General features: G+C 35.4%; 2 protein-coding genes across 4 annotated transcripts; one reads left to right on the plus strand and one right to left on the minus strand.

Moving 5' to 3' along the window:
- Positions 1-1,587: 1,587 nt before the first annotated feature.
- On the minus strand, positions 1,588-9,764 carry LOC107657937 (IQ and AAA domain-containing protein 1). Its single transcript, XM_016446281.1, has 19 exons — positions 9,393-9,764; positions 8,847-9,174; positions 8,651-8,764; positions 8,376-8,561; positions 8,185-8,256; positions 7,289-7,494; positions 7,105-7,189; positions 5,692-5,796; positions 5,433-5,508; positions 5,227-5,333; positions 4,918-5,004; positions 4,710-4,772; positions 3,589-3,670; positions 3,322-3,429; positions 3,004-3,203; positions 2,825-2,911; positions 2,561-2,738; positions 2,130-2,368; positions 1,588-1,970 (listed from the first exon to the last, which is right to left on the minus strand). Exons 1-19 carry the CDS (start codon positions 9,401-9,403, stop codon positions 1,851-1,853), a joined length of 2,454 nt encoding a protein of 817 aa, XP_016301767.1. The 5' UTR covers positions 9,404-9,764; the 3' UTR covers positions 1,588-1,850.
- A 1,640-nt stretch (positions 9,765-11,404) lies between these two features.
- LOC107657934 (protein FAM150-like) lies at positions 11,405-20,646 on the plus strand. Of its 3 annotated transcripts, none has more exons than XM_016446277.1 (6): positions 11,405-12,205; positions 12,608-12,868; positions 16,729-16,782; positions 17,790-17,873; positions 19,307-19,380; positions 20,522-20,646. In XM_016446277.1, exons 2-5 carry the CDS (start codon positions 12,619-12,621, stop codon positions 19,369-19,371), a joined length of 453 nt encoding a protein of 150 aa, XP_016301763.1. In that variant the 5' UTR covers positions 11,405-12,205; positions 12,608-12,618; the 3' UTR covers positions 19,372-19,380; positions 20,522-20,646. The 3 variants fall into 3 exon arrangements, with proteins under 3 accessions (XP_016301763.1, XP_016301762.1, XP_016301764.1); XM_016446276.1 differs by having other exon boundaries at positions 11,406-12,233; XM_016446278.1 differs by having other exon boundaries at positions 11,407-12,233; positions 17,793-17,873.
- The last annotated feature ends 316 nt before the right edge of the window (positions 20,647-20,962 follow it).

Consider the following 20,962-nt stretch of genomic DNA (forward strand, 5'->3'; position numbering starts at 1 on the left):
CCCTGCTGACAACAGATTTACCAAGTGCCATAAATCAACTCGAAGTCACCTTGTTGCTCACACTATTATATTGCATTGCACTCCATTATAATTGCTATAATTCTTATGATTATAATTCTCATTATAGTTCAACTTGAATCAATATAAATAGACTCAAACTATTTTATATACACATTGTCAGAATCATGCTTTAGAAATATATAAATAAACGTAAAGCAGTTTGGCTAAATTCACTCTATAGTACCCATGACACAGTTGGAATGTAAGTGTAATTATAGGGAGAGCAAAAAATGCATGTACTTCTGAACATCAATGATGTTGATGCTGTGCAGCTTATTATTATAAATTAGCACCAAAACCTTACTTTTAACTTTGTGAGCTCAGAGTGCACTGCACAAAAGTTCTACTTCTATAAAATATGCAGATCTACATGTTTACCAGGACTGAGTTGCACTGCTTTGAAAGAGTGGCTGTCCATTTGTTGATCTGAGATAATCCCTTAAACCCTAGACTGGGGGGCTGTCTCAGTTTCAGCCCAGACCAATCACAACTCCACATGTCTAACTGGGGCTGCAAAATCCCCTTCTCCCATTAGTTGTCCTTGATCTGAAGCACGTACTGTCTTTTCACCTCTATGTATGGACCCCAACAACCCACAGCAGACCCAGGAAGAATTCTTATACAGGGAAACTTATTAGCTTGACATTAATAAAAACACATTTTTAGTTCAGGTTCAGTTTAGTTTAGGATCAATAAGGGGTTATTATATAATGAAATTAATCCATTTAATTAGCAAGGATTAATTAAATTGATCAAAACTGACATTAAAGAATTGCTACAAAACAATAAATGCTGTTCTTTTGAACTTTCTATTCATTTAAAAATCCTGACAAAATATCATGTTTTCCACAAAAATATTAAATGGCACAACTGTGTTCAGTACTAATAATGATAGGAAATGTTTCTTGAGCACCAAATCAGCATATTAGAAAAAAAATTATTTCTGAAGGATTATGTAACACTGCACACTGAATTAATGGCTGCTGAAAATTCTGCTTTGTCATCCAAGAATAAATTACATTTTAAAATACATTAAAATAGAAATCAGTCATTTTAAAGTGTAAGAATATTTTACAATATTACTGTTTTCCTGTTCTTTTGATCAAACAAGTGCAGCCTTGGTGAGCATAAGAGACTACAAACTTTTGATCAGTAGTGTACAATGAACACTTTATATAAATCTGCTGGACGGATCTAATGAAGTGGTGAAACACCAAAGTAAGTGGCATGTAAATGTTTGTGTTTACCATAGACGTTTACATTACATTGGCCATTTTTAACCCACCACAATAAGAATTTTACTGGTTAAAATAATTGAATCTAAATTTAATCTGAGATTTTAGCAGCCATCATATCTCTGACTGTTATATCACTCAGATTAATGTATCTTCATTATTTTTGTCATACAGCACTTTGCATTTGAGGTGTAAGCATGTTAGTACTGACAGTGACACTTTCTTGTCAGTTGCAAAAATATTCAGGCTATGCCAGTTTATCGAGGGGAAGTACAGAGTGTTAGATACGATAAACCCTGTGATCATGTTTTTCACGCTGGGGTTTACACTCTTAAATGGACTAGGAGATATGCCTTTCCTCTTTAATGGAGATGGTATCTGTGTATTTATAGACCCACAAGCTCTTTTCCACCCCTCAATTTGGATTTTAATCTACAACTGAACAAAAAACATGCATACTGTCATAAGATAATGATGTCATAAGCTAATTGATACATTTATTGGTAAAGGCAGGGAAATGCGGTACTATGGTTGCTCATGTTAACACTTATATTGTTACTTTTTTCCTTTCTTCTTGCCACCTTTGCTCCCTGTTTTTGAGGACTCTTCATCACCCTCTTTCCCTGAGGCAGCTTTAATTCTCTTCTTTCCAAGGGGAGTCTTGGCATACCAGTTCTATGGAGAAAAAAAACTAAATTTATTCTATATATATATATATAGAGAGAGAGAGAGAGAGAGAGAGAGCACTAGAAATTATTGTCAAGTTAGCTTTTAAATTAAATGTGCAATGCAATGAAAAGCCATGGTATCAGATATTTGAGAGATTTTACTTACTTTTAATGCCTCTTCTTCCTCCTGAAACACAGGGTCGATTCTTGCAAGTGGAGACACAAACTCTGAGGCTGTTAGTGGACGTTTAGGAAATTGCTGAATGCGCCGTTCGGTCAAGATGCTACGCACCACCTGCACCATGTGACCTTGTGTGTAGCCATCAGAGATCTTTGCCAGAGAGCTGAGGTCCAGGGCACTGGTTACTTCTCCTCCATTCTTTTTTATCAGCTCTTTCCACATTACTGTGACAATATGCATGATTGGAAACACTGTGATTTTGCTTATTTTTTTTTAAATATAATATACACTATTTTAGGCTCAGTACGTTTTTTTTTTTTAATAAAAACGATAATTTAAATTGTAATTATGATTAAAAAATATTACAGATTTTTTTTTTATCAAATAAATGCAGCCTTGGTAAGCACTTAGCTTACCATATCTTGATGCATAGTCTGGCCGAGGTATGAGGATGATCTTATTGTAGAATTTGCACAAGGATTTCAGGTCTGCACTGTGTGGATCACTTGTCGTTCCTACTATTAAAACACAATCTTCTCCTTTGATGGACTTAAGGATCTTGGGTAAATCTTTCTTCAGACGTTTCGGATCTAACTGTGTACCAGAATGAAAACCAAGGAAATAGCTCATTACATGTCATTTCACCACTAGACAGATCACAAGTGGGTTACACTTTTTACCTCCTTCTCCTCTTTTGGTACTTTTTTGTAAAACATCTTTTCAGTTTCTCCAATCCATATTACAGAAGGCTGCATCAGTTTGGCAACCTGAACAGAATACAGAGTACAAAATACATCAAAATACCAACAATTAGCAGGCCAGTATCACAGATTTAGGCCAATTTCACATTAAACTTTACCTTAAACACCACATGCAGCATCATCTGCAATCCACTCTTGCCAGGGTATTTTCCAGCCACGTTTAAAGGTGAAAGGTCAAACAGATTGGCTCCAGTCTCCTGGCAGATGGCATGGACCAACATTTTCTTACCCACCCCTGACGGACCTACTAGCAGCATGGTCTTCACCAGGGGAGCCTTCTCATGCACTGCTTGGGAACCTATAGGACAAAGAAAATGTTTTATTCGATCCATTTAGCTGGCCAGCTTGACAACATATGAAAAAGTTGGCATTTCAAAGGTAAAAATAAGAAAATCCTGAGCGATTAATTTACTCACCTAATGGTAAGACAGCATAGAGTGCTACAACTTGCCGAACATCGGATAAGGACGGCATAGGCTCAATGTCAGTCTGTCGTAGAGTTGTGCCGAGATAGCTATAGTCCCCTTTAAAAACAGAGCAGGTGTGTATATACACTTACAGAAATATATAACCCCATTTTAACTTATGAAAGGGCCAAATAAGCTTTAGAAGTGTCTGTTTCTCTTTTTTTTTTTTTCAAAATATGTAAATTTCTAAGAGAATTATAAACAGATTGTAAATACCTAGATAATCTTTTAGTTTAACATTATCTGCCTTTTTCAGCAATTCCTGTTCAACCAGCTCTTCAAACAGTGACTCATTGGTGATAAAGAGAGATAGAGAGAGAGAGAGAGAGAGAGAGAGTTTGATTAACTTGAGTTCAGTGAGTTCACAATTTAAAAGTTTGGGGTCGGTAAGATTTTTAAAAATGTTTTTGAAAGAAGTCTCATGACAACAAGGCTGCATTCATATGATCAAAATGGAATCAGGAAAAAAATGTAATATTGTGAAATATTTTTACAATTTATTTCAAAACATAATTTAGCCTGGCACAGGTAAATTTTTCAGCAGCTACTGTACTGTATTACTTCAGCCTTCAGTGTCACATGATTCTTCAGAAATCATCTAATATGCTAATTTGGTGCACTTCTTATTATTTCTTAATATTATCAATACTGACAATAGTTGTGCTACTTAATATTTTTGTGGAAACTGATCTTTTTTTCAGGATTCTTTTGATGATGAAAAGAACAGCATTTAATTAAACCACTGTAAATGCCTTTACTCTCACTTTTGATCTATTTAATGCATATTTGCTGAATTAAAAGTATTAAATTCCTCTTTTTTTTAATCTTACTGACTCCAAACTTGAACAGTAGTGTATTATTTAACATTTATGGGAAAAGTTCACCCAAAAATTATAATGTCATACTTAAGTATTCATATTCAAACATGTTTAACTTTCTCCAGTGGAAAACAAAAAATTAATTTCTGTGGTATATTCTGGCATTTCCATATAATAAAAGTGAATGGATATCATAAAAGTGGTTCATATAACTCGTGTATATTTCATATATTTCAAGTCTTCTAAATATAGTGCAAAAGTCATACAGTAAGGATCACTTTAATTGAGCATTTGTGTGTGTGTTTTTCGAAGCTTGAAAGCCTTAGTCATTATTCATTGCAACTGCATGGAAAAAACATCCAGTACAATGATTAGAAATTTCTCCTTTTGATTTCCATGGGGGGAAAAAAGTCATACAGGTGTAAAACATAATGACAGTGAGTAATTAAAGATATGAACTATCCCTTTAACCATTCCAAATTTTCAAAGACACGTAAAAAAAAACAATAACTAAAAAAACCTATCCGCTGTAAGGTCTTTGTCCTTCTTCTTCTTCTTTCCACTTTTTGATGCCTTCTTTTTCTGTGTAGTAAGAAACAAAATGTGCATAAAGACTAAGTTTTCAATTTCTTCATTTACTATGTGTAACAAAACACATACTGTATATAAAGTCAATGTCTCTGATGTTATCCAATAAATCCATGTAAACAGAAGTGATTTACTGTACTTTTGCAGCACCCTTGACCTTTCCGCTTTTTTCTTTATCCACAGCCAGCTTCCAATTAGCCAGTTCCTGTCTCATCAGTTCATCCACCTGAACAAGCAACAAAAACCGATGTCTCTGAAAGCTAGGATTAACGTTAATAAAAATGGCAATAATTGTGAGGGACACGTGGCCTTAAATGTTTGATCTCAGGGAGACTTTAAGAAGAAAAACGGCAGTAAATCTAAAACCGCACGTAAACGCAGATCAGTTTAACAGCAGTAGCTGTAGTTTCACAACAAGCTAAAAGACATTCAGTGAACCATCAGTCACCTGTTTTCTTATTTCCACCTCAATCTCTTTTATTTTTTCCTCCTTGATCAGCTCCAGCTCGTGTCTTTGACTAAAATTTTTGGTCTCATTTCGGTTTTTCCAAACCTCTGCAGATCAGATGAGATAATCACACTCACACCCTCTCTCTTGAGAATGATATGTTGTTACTGTAACACACAAATGTTTAAATATTCAATTTTCCTTGCCAGAAAATGTCTTGTGTCCCCTCTCAATATCTTCCAGATAGGCAGATGGTAGCATCTTCAGTCCAGGCTCTTCCTCCTGTGATAGTACAATTATGTTACATATTAGAAGAACTACACTCAATGAGATATACAGTAGAGAAATACTTGGTAATCATATTCAGTAATGTTCTTTGCAGTGTTTTCCTATTTACTATTTTGTCATTGTGGTTTTACAAATTGTTGTTTTAAGTGCATGTCAAGTCCTTTCCTCAATTCTTACCTCGTCATCGACTTTCTCTTTCTTTCCTTTTTCTTTTGTCTCCTCCTTGCCCTTTGTTTTTTTGTTGGCATCTTCCTCCTCCTTTGCTGCCAGTTCTTCTGCCAGCTTCAAAGGAAGACATGATTGTGTCAACGAAAACATGACAAACATGACAGTTTTCTTTAATCATAATCATACTGAATAGGATGGGTAAAGAACATCCCAAACAAATGTAATTCTACTAAGCCTTTTCTATATATACATAGGTTTTGGTCAAAGATGAACATATACAGCGGGTAAAATAAGTATCGAACACGTCACCATTTTTCTCAATAAATATATTTCTAAAGGTGCTGTTGAAATTTTCACCAGATGTCGGTAACAACCCAAGTAATCCATACATACAAATAAAACAAAACAAATAAGTGCTCAGGTGTGATTTTGGCCCATTCTTCCACACACAGTCTTCAAATCTTGAAGGTTCTGTGGGCCTCTTCTATGAACTCTGATCTTTAGTTCTTGCCATAGATTTTCTATTGGATTCAATTCATTCTAGCAGCTTTATTTTCTTTCTCTGAAACCAATTGAGAGTTTCCTTGGCTGTGTGTTTGGGATCAGTAGGCGCGTTTCCATTACAGATTTGCGCAAAACTTTGGCGATATTTTCTGAATGTCGATAAAAAAGTATTGCGAAATGACGGCGTTTCCATTAACCAATGTTATGCGGCTAAAACGTAACCTTTTGCCTCTCGCGATAAGTAACATGCTTTTTCTTCAGCAATGGAGTCTTGCATGGTGAGGGTGTATACAGGATACAGTACATTACTTACTGTTTTCTTTGAAACAATTGTACCTGCTAATTCCAGGTCTTTCTGAAGCCCTCTACAAGTGGTCCTTGGCTCTTAGACAACTCTTCTGATAATTCTTTTCACTCCTCTGTCAGAAATCTTGTGAGGAGCACCTGGTCGTGGCCCTCTAACCAATGCCATCAGTATGTTTTGCAAAAATAAGGTTGCGAGGGTCTTGAGAGAGCTCTTTGCTTTTACCCATCATGAAATGTTTCTTGTGTGACATGTTGGTAATGAGACACCTTTTTATAGGCCATCAGTTGGGACTGAACCAGCTAATATTAATTTCCACTGACAAGGGGCAGGATTGCTTTCTAATTACTGATAGACTTCAGCTGGTGTCTTGGCTTTCCATGCCTTTTTGCACCTCCCTTTCTTCATGTGTTCAATACTTTTTCCCTGTGTCATTCCACTTTATTACACAGAACTTACTTTGTGAACTTATTTGTTTAGTTTTCTTTGTATGTATGGATTACTTGGGTTGTTACCGACATCTGGTGAAACTTTCATGTCAACAGCACCTTTAGAAATATATTTACTGAGAAAAATGTGACGTGTTCAATACTTATTTTACCCGCTGTATTTACCTCCTCAGGTGTTTTCTCTGCGAATATAAGAGCTGAGCCTCCATTCTCCTCCTCTGGGTAGTCAGGAAATGAGCCTGTTGCATCACTATTCACAAGTACTCATTTTAATGTTGATAACATATGCTCAGTAAAACACCAAGGTAATATTAATTGTGTGCAACCATCAGCAAGGGATCCCACTCACCGGCACTCAATGAACCACTGTCGGATCTGATCTTTCATGGTCTCCTTCATTTCTGGGCCCTCCACTTCCCTGAGCTGATAAATAACAGATCCAATGGATTTCTGATAGTCATCTTCATGTTCGTCTTGTCTGGTCCGCCTGTTGGCCTCATTGTTTAAGGCGTCCAGTTCGGTTTGGGATGGATAGGACAGTTTTGGATCCATGGCCTGAAGATGGCACAGCCAGAGAATGAAATAAAAAGAAACAGTATTAGAGTTCCATCTACTGGTGGCAACAAGGTGGTTGTATACTCACTATGTAGTCAAGCTGCAGAAGCACAATGAACTCCAAAATATTTATGACTTACTTGAAATATTTATGTTTGACTATTAATACAAAGCAGGTACCTTTGTTAATGTACTTTGCATGTATTATAAAGCACCCAAAAAGTACCTCTTTATTCAGCAAGGATTGATTAAAAGTAACAGTAAAAAAAACTTTTACATTGTTGCAAAAAAAAAAATCTATATCAAATAAATGCTTTGTTTTTTGTTGTTGTTTTTTTTTTCATTTAACACTTATAATAAAAATAAATATTTCTTGAGCAACAAATCAGCATATTAGGATGATTTCTGAAGGATAACGTGACACTGAAGACTGGAGCGATGGCTGATAAAAATTCATCTTTGCCATCACAGGAATAAACTACATTTTGAAATATATTAAAATAGAAACGTTTTTTTAAACTGCAATATTTCACAACATTTCACATAAAGTTTCACAATATTTCATTGCTGTTTTACTGTATTTTTGATCAAATAAATGCAGTCTTGGTCAGCATAAGAGACTTCTTTCAAACACATCAAAATACATCAACCCTAAACTTTTGAATGGTAGAGATACATAATTCATTTTACCATTCCAAGAAATATAATTTCCTCTTCACGTAGCCTTTTTGTAATTTTTCTTTGCATGAAACCTCTCCACACCTAAACAGAGATTATAATTAGTTTAAGAAATTTACTGTATTTCTAAACTTTTTTTAGTGTAAACTAATAGTAATACATTAATTATAACTATTTTGTGTGAACATAATAGTATATTTTACCTTCTGGATACAAACTGCGGCCTGGTCAGTGCTAACTGCCTCTTGTTCCTCAGCTCTCCTCTGTCTCTCAGAGTCTCTATGGATCTCTCGCATGAACTTTGCCCTCAGTCGTCCTTGCCGTGCTCTTTCAGCCACTTGGATGATTTTAATGGCCCTCTCCAGAGTCAACATGCGCATTACAGGAGGCTTTGGAAGGCAAGAGAAGTCATGTAAGCACAAACCAATGCAATTATTGTTGTTTATGATGAAACATGAGCAATTGAACTCTTTCCTGCCTTTTCTGTCACATCCATTTGGTTTAATATAGCAGCAAACATTCGTTCTCTGTCCTGCAGCACTTTGTTCCGCTCCCAAATGAAATACCTGGGAACTGGAATCTCAAGGTCCTCCTTTGACAAACATGATTGAAATGATGATGGTGTACGGTTTAAATACATTTATTAAGTCCATTACAGCATTAAAGACACTCACAGGGGTTAGTTTCAGGTCTTGGATGATGTCATCCATGTAGTGGTACTCAGAAAATTCCTTTTCCACCATTTCGTTCTTGAGCTCCAGAACACGGCCTATCACACTGTCCAGCACCTGCCTAATCGCACGCCTCTTTTGGGGGTGAACGCTTTGGTCATAAGCCTCTTCTAGCTGCCTGAAGATCTGCACATAGCGGACATAGAAGGTGGCGAGCCTTTGGAAGAACACCACTCTGTCTCTCTCAGGACGGGGAGGTTCTTCTGGGAGTTCTTCGTCCAGCAAACAGCTGAGCTCCTCATGAGCTTCAGACCAAAGTGTATTGTATGTGCTGTCAGAGACAAACTGTTTTACTCATTGGATTGATGCATACAAGCTAAGCTAGTTATATGAGAATAAAATTAAATAATATCTTAACCTTAAATTAAACATGAAAGAGACTGTATGTTGTAACATTTAGAAGAATTACTAACACAGACATTTTACAATTTACATTTTTGAGGCAATCATTTCTTGCAAGCACATTTACTGTCACTGTAACCTACAAACCTGTGCGACATCGTTTGATAAAATCTCTACGGTTCCTTTGTATCGCAGGAGTTACAGCATTTCCTCTCCACGTCTATCACAAATAAGAGTCTGTAGCGGTAGTTAAAACATCCACTTTTTGGGGCTAAAGATAAAGTTATTAACAGTTAGAACGACACTCCCGACAACAAATAATGTGACTCTTGAATTAAATTCATTTCTAGAGCAGTAGGAATTTGATACATGGCTGACTAACTTGCCTGAAAGTTGTTGTCAACTTGTTTCTAAGGTAACGGTTACGTAGAACGGTAGAAGATCAAATGTCGAACGGAAATTTGGCCCGCTGATTGAATTACATCAACGTTTTGCCCGACAGATGTCATTAATGTACACATATATGATGTTGTTGGCATGTACTCTCGTTAAATAAAATATAATTTTAGTGGAAATGTCATTTATTACCGTTGACAGTTAGCCTACGCAAGTTCAAAACATTAACCTTAACAAGATAAAAGTGAAACGCACAGCTTTTAAATGCTTCTGTTTATACATTTAGGGCTTCCTATCGGATCAATAAAGGTTAACGTCATATTATGCGACTAAACATAACTTCGAGGAGAGTTTAATGACTATGCCTTCAAGTGGAACAAATGGTGCAACCAAATTACCAATATAGTTGCAATTTGCAAACTAACTGTATTATTAGTTTACTGTGAGTTATTCAGCCCCTAGTATGAACGTAACATTTTGACATCTTAACAACAGGTACGCGAAAATTCCTAGAATTTAAGTAATCATTTAATATAAATATAAGTTTACAGCTTAATTCAAAATCATATTTATTGACGAAATAAAATAACTGTAAAAATGTGTTTTTATGCACTTATAGACTACTGTGGATGTATGGGGGAAAAGCGATATTACTTGTAGTTTGAAAACACACCGCTTGATGTCGCCAAGTACAACATCTTTATTGCTTGTCCGTAAGTGTTAGAGTTCATATGAGGCTTTAAAACATCCTAAGTATCCTAAGTAGACTACAGCATTCCAATAATCATATGTCTTAGGTATTTAGTTAAAGGCCATATTAGGACAGCGATCAGTGTAGCTTCTATCTGTGCTGAGATTAAGCTTTGCAATGCAGAAAATGCAGCATTCCATTGTCATGACCGTATGTAAAGTTAAAAAGTTACTTCAAAAGTAAAGCAGTTTGAAATGTCCTCATGCAAATGTGACATTTAAGTATCTGAAGATTATTTTTTCTGTTCCTAATGTCAGTATGAACCCAGTGAGCAAGGCAGTTTCCTTCCAATTCCCATATGAGAAGCATGTTCAGTGACATCCCTGTAAGAGCAACAAGAGCTGTGTGAAACTGTTTGTCTTTTCACATTGTACTTTTTTTTTACATGGATTCAACAGAGAAGGAGTTTACAACTTTTATACACCCAGGGATCCCCTGGATAGATCATTAATGTCATCAGTCTAGGGTTAATGGGTAGATCACAGTTTTAAACTATTGTCACTTTAATTATTGTCACTATTATTTCACTATTGTAGGATTGTCCACCACCCAGACTTTTTAATTTCTCCTAAAAAGTGTCTACTTTTTTTGATTGTTTGTTTTCTTAGGGCATTTCAGAATTTAAATTCATAACAATTTCTTATTATTTATATAATTTGCAATTAATAAGCCAAGGTTAGTATAGTTTTTATGTTATTTATTTATTTATTTTTGTAAAAATGTACATTTGTTTGGTATTTATGTATAGGCTACATTTTTATTTATGTTTTAATAGTAAATAACTGCTGTACATTATTATTATTATTAGTAGTAGTAGTAGTATATAAATATTGCCATCAATGCCACCATTCTTTTTTTTTAATCTATTTTTGTACTTTGCAATTAATACAAGCAAAGTTTCATTCAGATCTTCCCTCAAAAGTGGAAAATGTAATTACCATCACACATAATTACGCACATACAAACTTGATATCAAACTTGAAGGCCAGATTTCCAGGACATGACCCCTGCAGGACCTTCACAGACCCCCGTGGGGAAAACACTGGCTACAGAGAAATATTAAGAAGCTTAAAGAAATAATCAAGGTTCGAGTGCTTTACATAAGGCGTGAGAACAGGTTGAAATAATGTGATAATTTATAAAATATTTAAATGCTCAATGATCATTTTAATCAGACCATTGATCTGTGTTTGCTTGTTATGACATACAAAAGTTAAGAACCTTGGAATTTATGCGTTAAGCGTGTAATACCAGCACAAAGCCAAGTGCAAACTTCAGTTGGGAGGTGGAAACAAGCGGGGCTTACCAGGATAGCGCGCTTAGTGCAGTCACAAGACCCGACCATCCATGAACAAAAACATCCAGGCGTAATTTTCACAGCTCGACTACGTTTAAGCAAGTATATCTGGATATATGAATACTTGAGGTTCCCCATCATTTCCCTGGGGGGACATGGCGCGATGGATATCTCCAAGAACATTTACGCGTCCAGCCCTCTGCCAGCTATGAATCTTGTAATAAACCGCAGAGAGGAGTTTTGAGACACTTGTTATAGTTATCTGAACTTCTGTGATGAATTTGAAACGAAAGGAGGGGCGAATGTCAAAGGAACTGACCACGAGTTGAGGAAAAAAAAAACCTAAGGGAAAGAGGTCTACATTTGCCACCCACCCGAAATCGATTGTATTAAATTCAAGAAGCTTCGCACTTGACGTATAAAAACAAGACGCGTGTTCTCAAGAAAGACACAAGACAACAGGAACTGTTGGAAGATATATTTTTCTCTGACAACTTTGAGTGCACATCATTAGAGGTAGAAACACCTACCAATATATATTCGCGTAAATTTCTATTTATGTTTGCTTATGTGAGTACATACTTTAAGATTATAGTATATAGTGAATTGATTATTTCTCAGATTTCAAAAAGTGTAAACGTAGCCTAGACAATGAAGAATAGTTGGATTTTGGGTCATTTCATGTACATTTAGGTACAGTTGTATTATTTATTTATTTAGTTTTGCCTTTATTTGCAGAAAGTACAGAGTGTAAACAGGTCGAGAGTTTTAGGTAGGACTCGAATCTGGATGTAATATTTACTGCATAAACACTGGACCACTGCGCCACTGCTCTGGCATCTGCGTATTTTACGCACGGTCAGAACTTTTAGTACGAGGATGTAATGGCTATGTTTGCTTGTTTTGTTCGTTTATCAGGCTGGAAAGCCATGCGGGCTGAGAAGAGAAGGCACATATTGTTGAGTATGATTCTTTTGCTCATCACCTCCAGCCAGTGCATGGACAGCAAGGAGGTAAAGGAGTCAGAAAGGAAAACTCTGCTTAATCTAATCCTGCAAGTGATCGAGGACAAGCCCGCGTCCAGACGCGTCACCAGTGGCTCTGTATCTCAAGAGGTGAAGTTTTCCTCTCGTGAAAAGACTCCACATTTGTCCAAGCCGGACAACAGCAGACCATTAGGTAAGCTGATTTGAGATCAGGTGATGATACAAAAGTAATCCTGGGCATTAACTACTTCCTGTTAGTGGGAGTTTTTTCGTGCATATCAACTGCACTTTTAATGCTTTAATCACTTAATGCATGGACAGCTGTTCATATTTTGCCTTACATATCATGACTGAATTGCAAAGACAATAACATAACCTGTATTCTTTGAGTAATTTTGAAAAAAAGTTCAGTAAAAAAGGACATGAAATTGGATTAAGGGACACTCTTTTGATCTGCAGAGTGAAGTAAAATGAATGCTCATGTTAGACAGATCACATAATGTTGAAATCATCAGTGTAGATCTAAGAACTGCTCAGAGACAAGTTTAAAAGCTTGAGAAATCGTGATGCTGGTTGTCATGTAATGGTGTGTGCTGATGATCTGCACTTGGTGAGTAACGACTTGGTTAACGCATTTATTAAGTAAAAACAATTATTTCATATGATTAATCAACCTGACCTCACTAAAAAAACAGCTTTGATTAAACAGCAAGAAATGATTCCCAATTGCACGTTTAGGCACTGACATTTCCATGTGTCTCACAAATATAACATTTGAAATATGGCTTTTTAGAACTTTTTGATGTTATGTAGTCTTTACTTATTTATAATTGCTGTATACTGTTACATTCCCCAGCCCCCTAGCATACATGTTGCTTAACAAATGTGTTGTGCAGTCACATTCTACCTCTGTATACCAACAAGAATGGATTGCTTTAAACAAAAGCCAGATGCCTGTCCATCCTTGTCAATTACTTTCTTGCTTTCTGAGACACCATTAATAGATAAGACCCCCGTAATAGATAAGAGCCCCATCTACATTTGTAATGGTTAACATGGTCATTGTCACGTGACCCTCCAGGATGGTCAGTTGTAAAAGGGTTTGAAACGAATAACTTCAGTCTCATCTTAGTACAGCAAATATAGTAGAATTATGCGAAGATGAATATATATACACTGCCGTTCAAAAGTTTGGGATCAGTAAGACTTGTAATGTTTTTTAAAGAAGTGCTAATCAAGGCTGCATTTATTTGATCAAAAATACAGAAAAAAACAGTAATCTTGCTAAATGTTATTACAATATAAAATAATGGTTTCTATTTTAATATCCATTAAAATATAATTTATTTCTGTGAAGCTGAATTTCCATCAGCCATTACTCCAGTATAAAGTGTCACATGATCCTTAAGAAATGTTTATAATATGCTGATTTATTATTAGAATTATCAATGTTGGCAACAGTTGAGCTGACAAATATTTATTGGGAAACTGCGATACTTTTTTCAGGATTCTTTGATGAATAAAAAGTTAAAAAGAACTGCATTTATTCAAAATATACATATTTTCTAACAATATAAATCTTTGCTACCACTTCTTAACAATTAAACACATCCTTGCTGAATAAAAGTTTTAATTTCTTTCAAAAAAAAGAAAGAATAACTTTTCCATGACATTCTAATTTATTGAGATGCACATGTATATATATACATTCCATTGAAATATCTTTTGCTGAAATTATTGAACATTGCTTGTGCCTTTAAATTGTATGTACTTGAGATTGTTCATGCTGGAATAATAATACGTGCTTATTGGTGTAATTTTCCAAAGAGTGTTGGCATTTGTGCTGAACTAAATATGTGTCATTTAACAGCAACTACTGAATGTTCCATGTCACATCTAGAAGCTGTCCAGTGTTTTGATGTGTTCAGAGGCATTTTAGCATTTCTGTTACTCTTGGGAATAGTTTATTATACTCAAATACAGACAAAGACTTGTTTTTTTGCTATTACGTGGTTTCTTCACTGCTGTGATACCCCATTACTTAATTTAATTATAAAACAAATTTCATGAAATTTTGACAGTGCCGGTGCCAGTTTTCTGGTTGGGCTGATTCTATTTAAATGTCTTAGCCATAACAAAAAAAAAAGAAAAAAAATTATTGACGTGTTGTTACACAGAATTTGTGTGCCAAAGAAAAATTACACCCATAAACATCTGCTATTGCTGATCTGGATGACCTTTGAATGAGTTTATTGCCTTTAAAGTTTTGCAATGAGAATGATTTTAATCTAGTGAAAACATGCTAGTTTTGAAAACTGAGTTGATTATGGAAATTTATATAATCTAAACAGTCAACACACTGCACTGTACTGTACCCTTCTGAATAGAACAGCCCATTAGTATAGGCATTTAGTCATCTTATGTAAGACTCAGGTGCGACAACACGTGTATAGACCTGGAATTATCTTGATGGGTGTTTAATAGTGCATCATCTCCATGATTTTCTTATTAAAAATGGAAAAGAATGGCCCTCAGTAGAAGAATCTGTGTAGACATCGAAAAGGTAGAAAGTCACTGTATTTGAATGAGAGAGGAACTCATTCATAACACAGTGTTGGTTATCCTACATTCTGAGGCAGGTTAAAATTAGCTGCTGCATGGATTTGTGGACCTGACATTGATAGGCATTACAACTTTGCATGCAATAATCTCCTTACTCCGATAGGCTGGAACTGATATGGTCTACATGTGGGGACGGTGTCCCTGGGTCGGGCGGGCCACAGATTGTACATAATTAGCAAGGACCCCAAGCTCTAGCAGATTTACTGAGCGCTGGATTATCAATCTGGGATTGCATTTTACATCTATGCTTTAAATGACTGCCCGTCTTTCTTACGTCAAGCATGTAGTCACCACAGTAAAACACATGGCGTATATGACTGTAATCGGTTATATCATCACCTTACAAGGGGAAGTTTTCCAAGAGGTTGTTGCATGTTTGTACACTGCAGGCATTTATGAGTTTGAGATCTGACAAACTGCTAACAGTATTTACAAGACTATTAACAAACTGTCTGTAAATTCATCATTAATTATGGGCTGATGCAAACTGAAATCATGTTATCAATTTTGCAAAACCTTTGGGGAGGTTGTCAACAAAATAAATGGTTTATGAAGAATGTCTTTATTAAATAACAATAGAAGTCAGTAGTATGTCTCTATATAGATAGCAAAGTAAGCAGACTTACAAATGACTTCATGCCATGTGCTAGACAGTGTATTCAGTGACTAAGCTGGACGCAAGCTGATGACATAGTCATTCCCCGGCTAAATCACATTCATTAATACACAGCAAATGGTTATACTGTACAAAGTTGTCTCTTTGTAAAGTTTCTTTTTTAATATTCACAATTAACTCAGAACAGAAATCTCAGTGTTTTATATACCAGTACATTTCAGTACATTTCTATAAAACATATTTTATAGCTGCCACTTGGCAGAGGCTTTGTGTTTTTCAACTCATTAAACACTTACACTTAAAAATGTTTTGTTATACATATAAAACAGACTTTAAAATCGCAATAGGCTATCAACAATATTACACCAATGAAAGAATTAATTATTTTTTTAAGAAAAGAAAAAATAATGTGTGCATTTTGATTTGGAAGACACAAATTATAGTGGAATATCTGATAATATATCCAGACAGAGACACATTTCTTCACAAAAATACAATGCTCTTTCCCATTTTCATCCATCCAACCAACCTCAAGCTAAATGCAATAACAGCTTCTATGTTTCTCAAACTGCTTCAGTTTGAGAGGAAGCTACTTGGTGAGTCTGTTTGTTCACCCACAGTATCGATTGCTTATTTCAGTTTATTTAAGAATGGTCAAATTGCTAATTAATATCCAGTATTATATGAGTTAAAAGAACACATTTCTGGTTTGGTATCGATGAAGGGGTATATTTACTAGCGTTGAGTCTTATTGATTAGGCTGGGTACAGTGGTGGCAAAAACATTAACACTGTCGTTTTGTCTTTTTGTTTCAGAGGTTGTCCGAAGAGACATGAGCATGAAAGACAGATTTATAGAACATTTTACAGGTAAACAAAAACCCATTTCAATATGTTTCATCTTTCTTGCAGTATTAAATATTTCAAGCAGCCCTCTAGATGAGTTCTAGATGTGTGGCTACTGGCTATGTATTCAGAATAGCGTACTAACATACTACTCTTACTGTTGCTGCAGTATATAATATGTACAGTATACAGTGCATGCGCAGTGTGTGGAATTTCTTTTTCTTATGACCTGCTACATTTGCCACATGTTTACTTTGTCGAATATTGTATTCTACAATGTAGTGCGTTCAACCTGACCTTCCATTTCCAGTGTCAGGAGTGAAACAGAAGTAATATCTATTTCTTGACTCATTTAATTTGACTGCCAAAAATAAAAGCCATTTTTATACAAAACTTGGTTTCGAAAAAGATAATAACCAGACACCATTCACTGACTCGCATGCAGCATGTAACTTGATGAGGTCATGTGACAAATGTAGCCAGGTCATGTGACAAAAAGGTAGCATTCTGTTTAAAATGATGATTGTGGAATAACACTGTTTCATTTGCTATTTTTAAAAAGTAGTATGCAATATATACTGTGCAGTATTCAGTAGCCATTCTGAATACATCCTCTGTTTTTATTCTCATTATAGGCATAATTTGAAATCTGTCTCACTAGAAATGAGCTCCAGCCAAATGTTGTTTGGAAAAGCGCTTTTAAGATGATTATTCATTGCAGAATCTTTGTTCAAATTTGTTATCCGGAAGCTCATACAATGAAACTTTGTAAGAGCTTTGCCAGAATAAGAATCACTAAGTCTCTGCCCTTGTGATAGCATGTCAAGTGTTAGCATGTGCTAATTCTCCTTCTGGGTTTCTGCACAAGTGAAAAAGTTACAGCAACTTTACCATTTTCTTTGTACAAATTTGTGAGATTAGACATAATGCTTAAGCAGACATTTTGAAATTAAAAGCTAAATGATTTCATTCACCAGAGTAATTCATCTATAAAACGCTAATTTGATGGTTGAAACCTTTGTTGTTTCAAGCAGGACCAGTCAAGTTTCCATCTGAATGCAGGACACATTTCCATAGAATTTATCACAATACAAGGGAATGTTCCAGACCGTCATGTACGTATATCTTTAACTAAGAAATAATTCACCCAAAATTTTTTAAATATCTTCATTTTGGGGTGAACTATCACTTTAAAGACATGAAATGTTTCCCTGTAGTTTCAAATTAGAATTATGTTATGATCTTAGTTGATTTTTGTATTATGCTGCTTATATGTTTGTGCTTGTTTATTTTGTAGAGACTTTAGAAATGCTGCCTACATTTCTATTTTTCTGAAGTAAAAAATAAAAAGTTTTGACAGGGCATTACACCGCAGTGAAAATGCTCCTCCACCCTTAGTCCTCGTGGACTTCATAGTGTTCAGGAGAGGTTTAGAGTTTTCCATTAAATAACGCTTATCTAAAGGCGCAGCTAAAGTGTTACTCTGTATAGAGAGCATAAATGTCCAAACGAATCAAGGCTCCTTTTCTTCAATTGTACTACATTTTATATTTTACAAAATAAAAGACAAACCAGCTTCCCATAGTGATGATCAGATTTATATTTTGGGTCACAACAGATGCCTGTTTCCTCTGGACAATGGCCGTTCAAGTGTTTTGTTTTATTTTTCTTGAGTAAAAACACTTGTGTGTTAGTGGCCAGCGATGTATTGTGAACTTGCTTCACGACCCTCCTCTGTGGTTCTCAGAAGGAAGAATTGTGAAATTCAACCTTAGAAACTGTGGATTTTTCTCTTCTAAATCAGGATCTATGAATTATTGAAAGTAGTAGTAAAGAAAGTGCAGCATGCGTATGACAAAGAGATATTATTTCGTATGATGGGCTTTGTAAACATGCAAATCCAACCAGCTGTATGTGAGTATTTGGCAGCCACGAGGAACGCTGGGAATGACAAATGCATAATAATTCATACGTAAATCAGAGTTTCTGTCTTCCAGAGCATTTTTATGACATAAATGCTCCCTAAACTGCAGTAAACTTAACACAAGATACGTTTTCATGTATGGCAACGGCGAATCCAAAGCTATTCCACGCCGTATACTTTCAGGATACTTTGTAGTGTTTGAGTTCTGCTTTGACAGTGTCACTTTTAAACGGGATGGAGGGAAACGTGGCAGTACCTTGAGAGAAAATGACGGCAACGGTGCTTGGAACAGGACAGCAATGGGATGTTCAGACTTCACAAACACCATTAAGGGTGGAAGCATGTGGTGCTTGAACCCACACAGTCATTTTAGGCCATCAAGTACATTACTGGGGCAGAGATGAAGCTATTTACAGGGATCCATCTAACCCTTAGCTATGTTCATACTCTATACGTCACCCCGTGATGGCATGAGAGCTCCACTTAAAACTGAATTTCATCAGTGCGTTTGAAGTGGTGACGTGTGCTTCATGTCACACAGCACAAGCCAGAGTGTCAATGTCTGTTTAACATTGTGAAAGCGAAAATTCCTTGTTTTCATTTCTTTTGTCTTGTCCCCAACAGATTATAAAAGATGTGCACGATTGCTAACAAGGCTAGCTATGAGTCCCCTTTGCACACAATCATAGAAACTGCATGTAAGTACAAAGCTGCTTTAACACATGTAATTATGAGTATATAAACTATTATTTGTATATTTATTATGTGTTTGTGTGTATTTATTATTGTCTGAAATGGCAAGATTTGTAACATGATAGCCAAGCCTGCTCCCGGTTACTGTTGGGAAAGTTTTGCATGTTTCTTTAACTGAAACCTTAGAAGAAATATTGAGTAAGATATAATGTCAGTTTAATCATGGCCATCTGGTACATTCTGAGGCATGCAGTTAATGCACGGTTCACACAGGCAGAATAGAACTTCCAGAGAGGCATAAATTTGCATTGTAACATGCGTGCAACAAATCACTTTGAAGTAATTATATACAAAGTGATGTAACAAAGTCTCCCAAGAGTTCATGTTCTGGCAATTGAAATTTAAATGTATACAGTCTTAAAGAAACTGATTCTGATTTCAGATTTATGTCTGTATAATTGATAAGAAAAGCAATGCACAAGCTTGGATCTAGCAGACTCTTCCTGTCCTGTGATATTTTTCCTTTTTGCCAAGTTGCAGTTGCCTAATGCATTTTTTCTGATAGATCAAATAATTGTATATTAGATTGTGTAATAAAGTGATTAAATAACAATCTTGTCAAGTCAATCCGAGCTCATGTGTCAAAGAATCAAACATTATTCATTTAATTCCTAGAAACATATTCAAAATAGTTCACCTCCAAACTGTGACGCTGGAATCAGTCTGTGCTGTGACATCATCAGCTGGAATGAGACACTCAAAGAACCTGTTAGTGAAAGGTGAAAGAATCCATTACCAATCTGAATGTCAAATGATGGGGCTGGTGAATTATGGTGGTTTTATTAGGTTATGATTACTCTTGCTCAGACTGGTTTTCATCTGAATCAATTAGAAATGGTTAAATTGCCTTTTATGATGTGAATAAGTGATTTCCATTGAAGTGGAGAGAAATTCATTCAAGTCTGAAGTTCATTGTTTCTGTGTATGACAGGTTGAGCTGGTTGAGGAACTTAATTTCGTACGCTGTCTTCCTCATTCTTTTTTCTAACTGTAACCGAATCCTAAAAGTATTGATTTAAAATATAAAGGACATTTTAATATGATTAAATCTTAACATAATTCTGTTCAATTCTGTATGTGTCGTAGGTCCTGAGGATATAAACGAAGAAACTCCAGAGATGTTGGAGTAAATTATTTTTTCCAAGGAAGTGCCTTCAAATCACTGCAATTAACTGTCATTGTTTTCATGTCATTTCCATTTACAAAGTATAATTGTTCTATAATAATAATAAAAAAAAAAAATGTTGTTGCTTTTTATCATAATTTATGTTTGTTTTAAAATGCTCTTAAAATATAGTTTCGTTTAATAGCTTTGCTTTTTATATTATGAGTTTTAAAGAAAGTATTATTTATCTTTGCAGCCAATTGTTTATTTAAATGATATGTAAATATTCTGTCCTGATTGCATTTGAATATGTATCTCATTAAGCCACCATTACTCAAATATATTTCTGTTCCAAATATATTATTTCAAATCTAAATATTTTATTTCATTCCTTACACTTTAAAAAAAGGATTGTGAAAGTT

This window comes from Sinocyclocheilus anshuiensis, unplaced genomic scaffold (assembly GCF_001515605.1).
Source record: "Sinocyclocheilus anshuiensis isolate Anshui unplaced genomic scaffold, SAMN03320099.WGS_v1.1 scaffold107, whole genome shotgun sequence".
NCBI lineage: Eukaryota > Metazoa > Chordata > Actinopteri > Cypriniformes > Cyprinidae > Sinocyclocheilus > Sinocyclocheilus anshuiensis.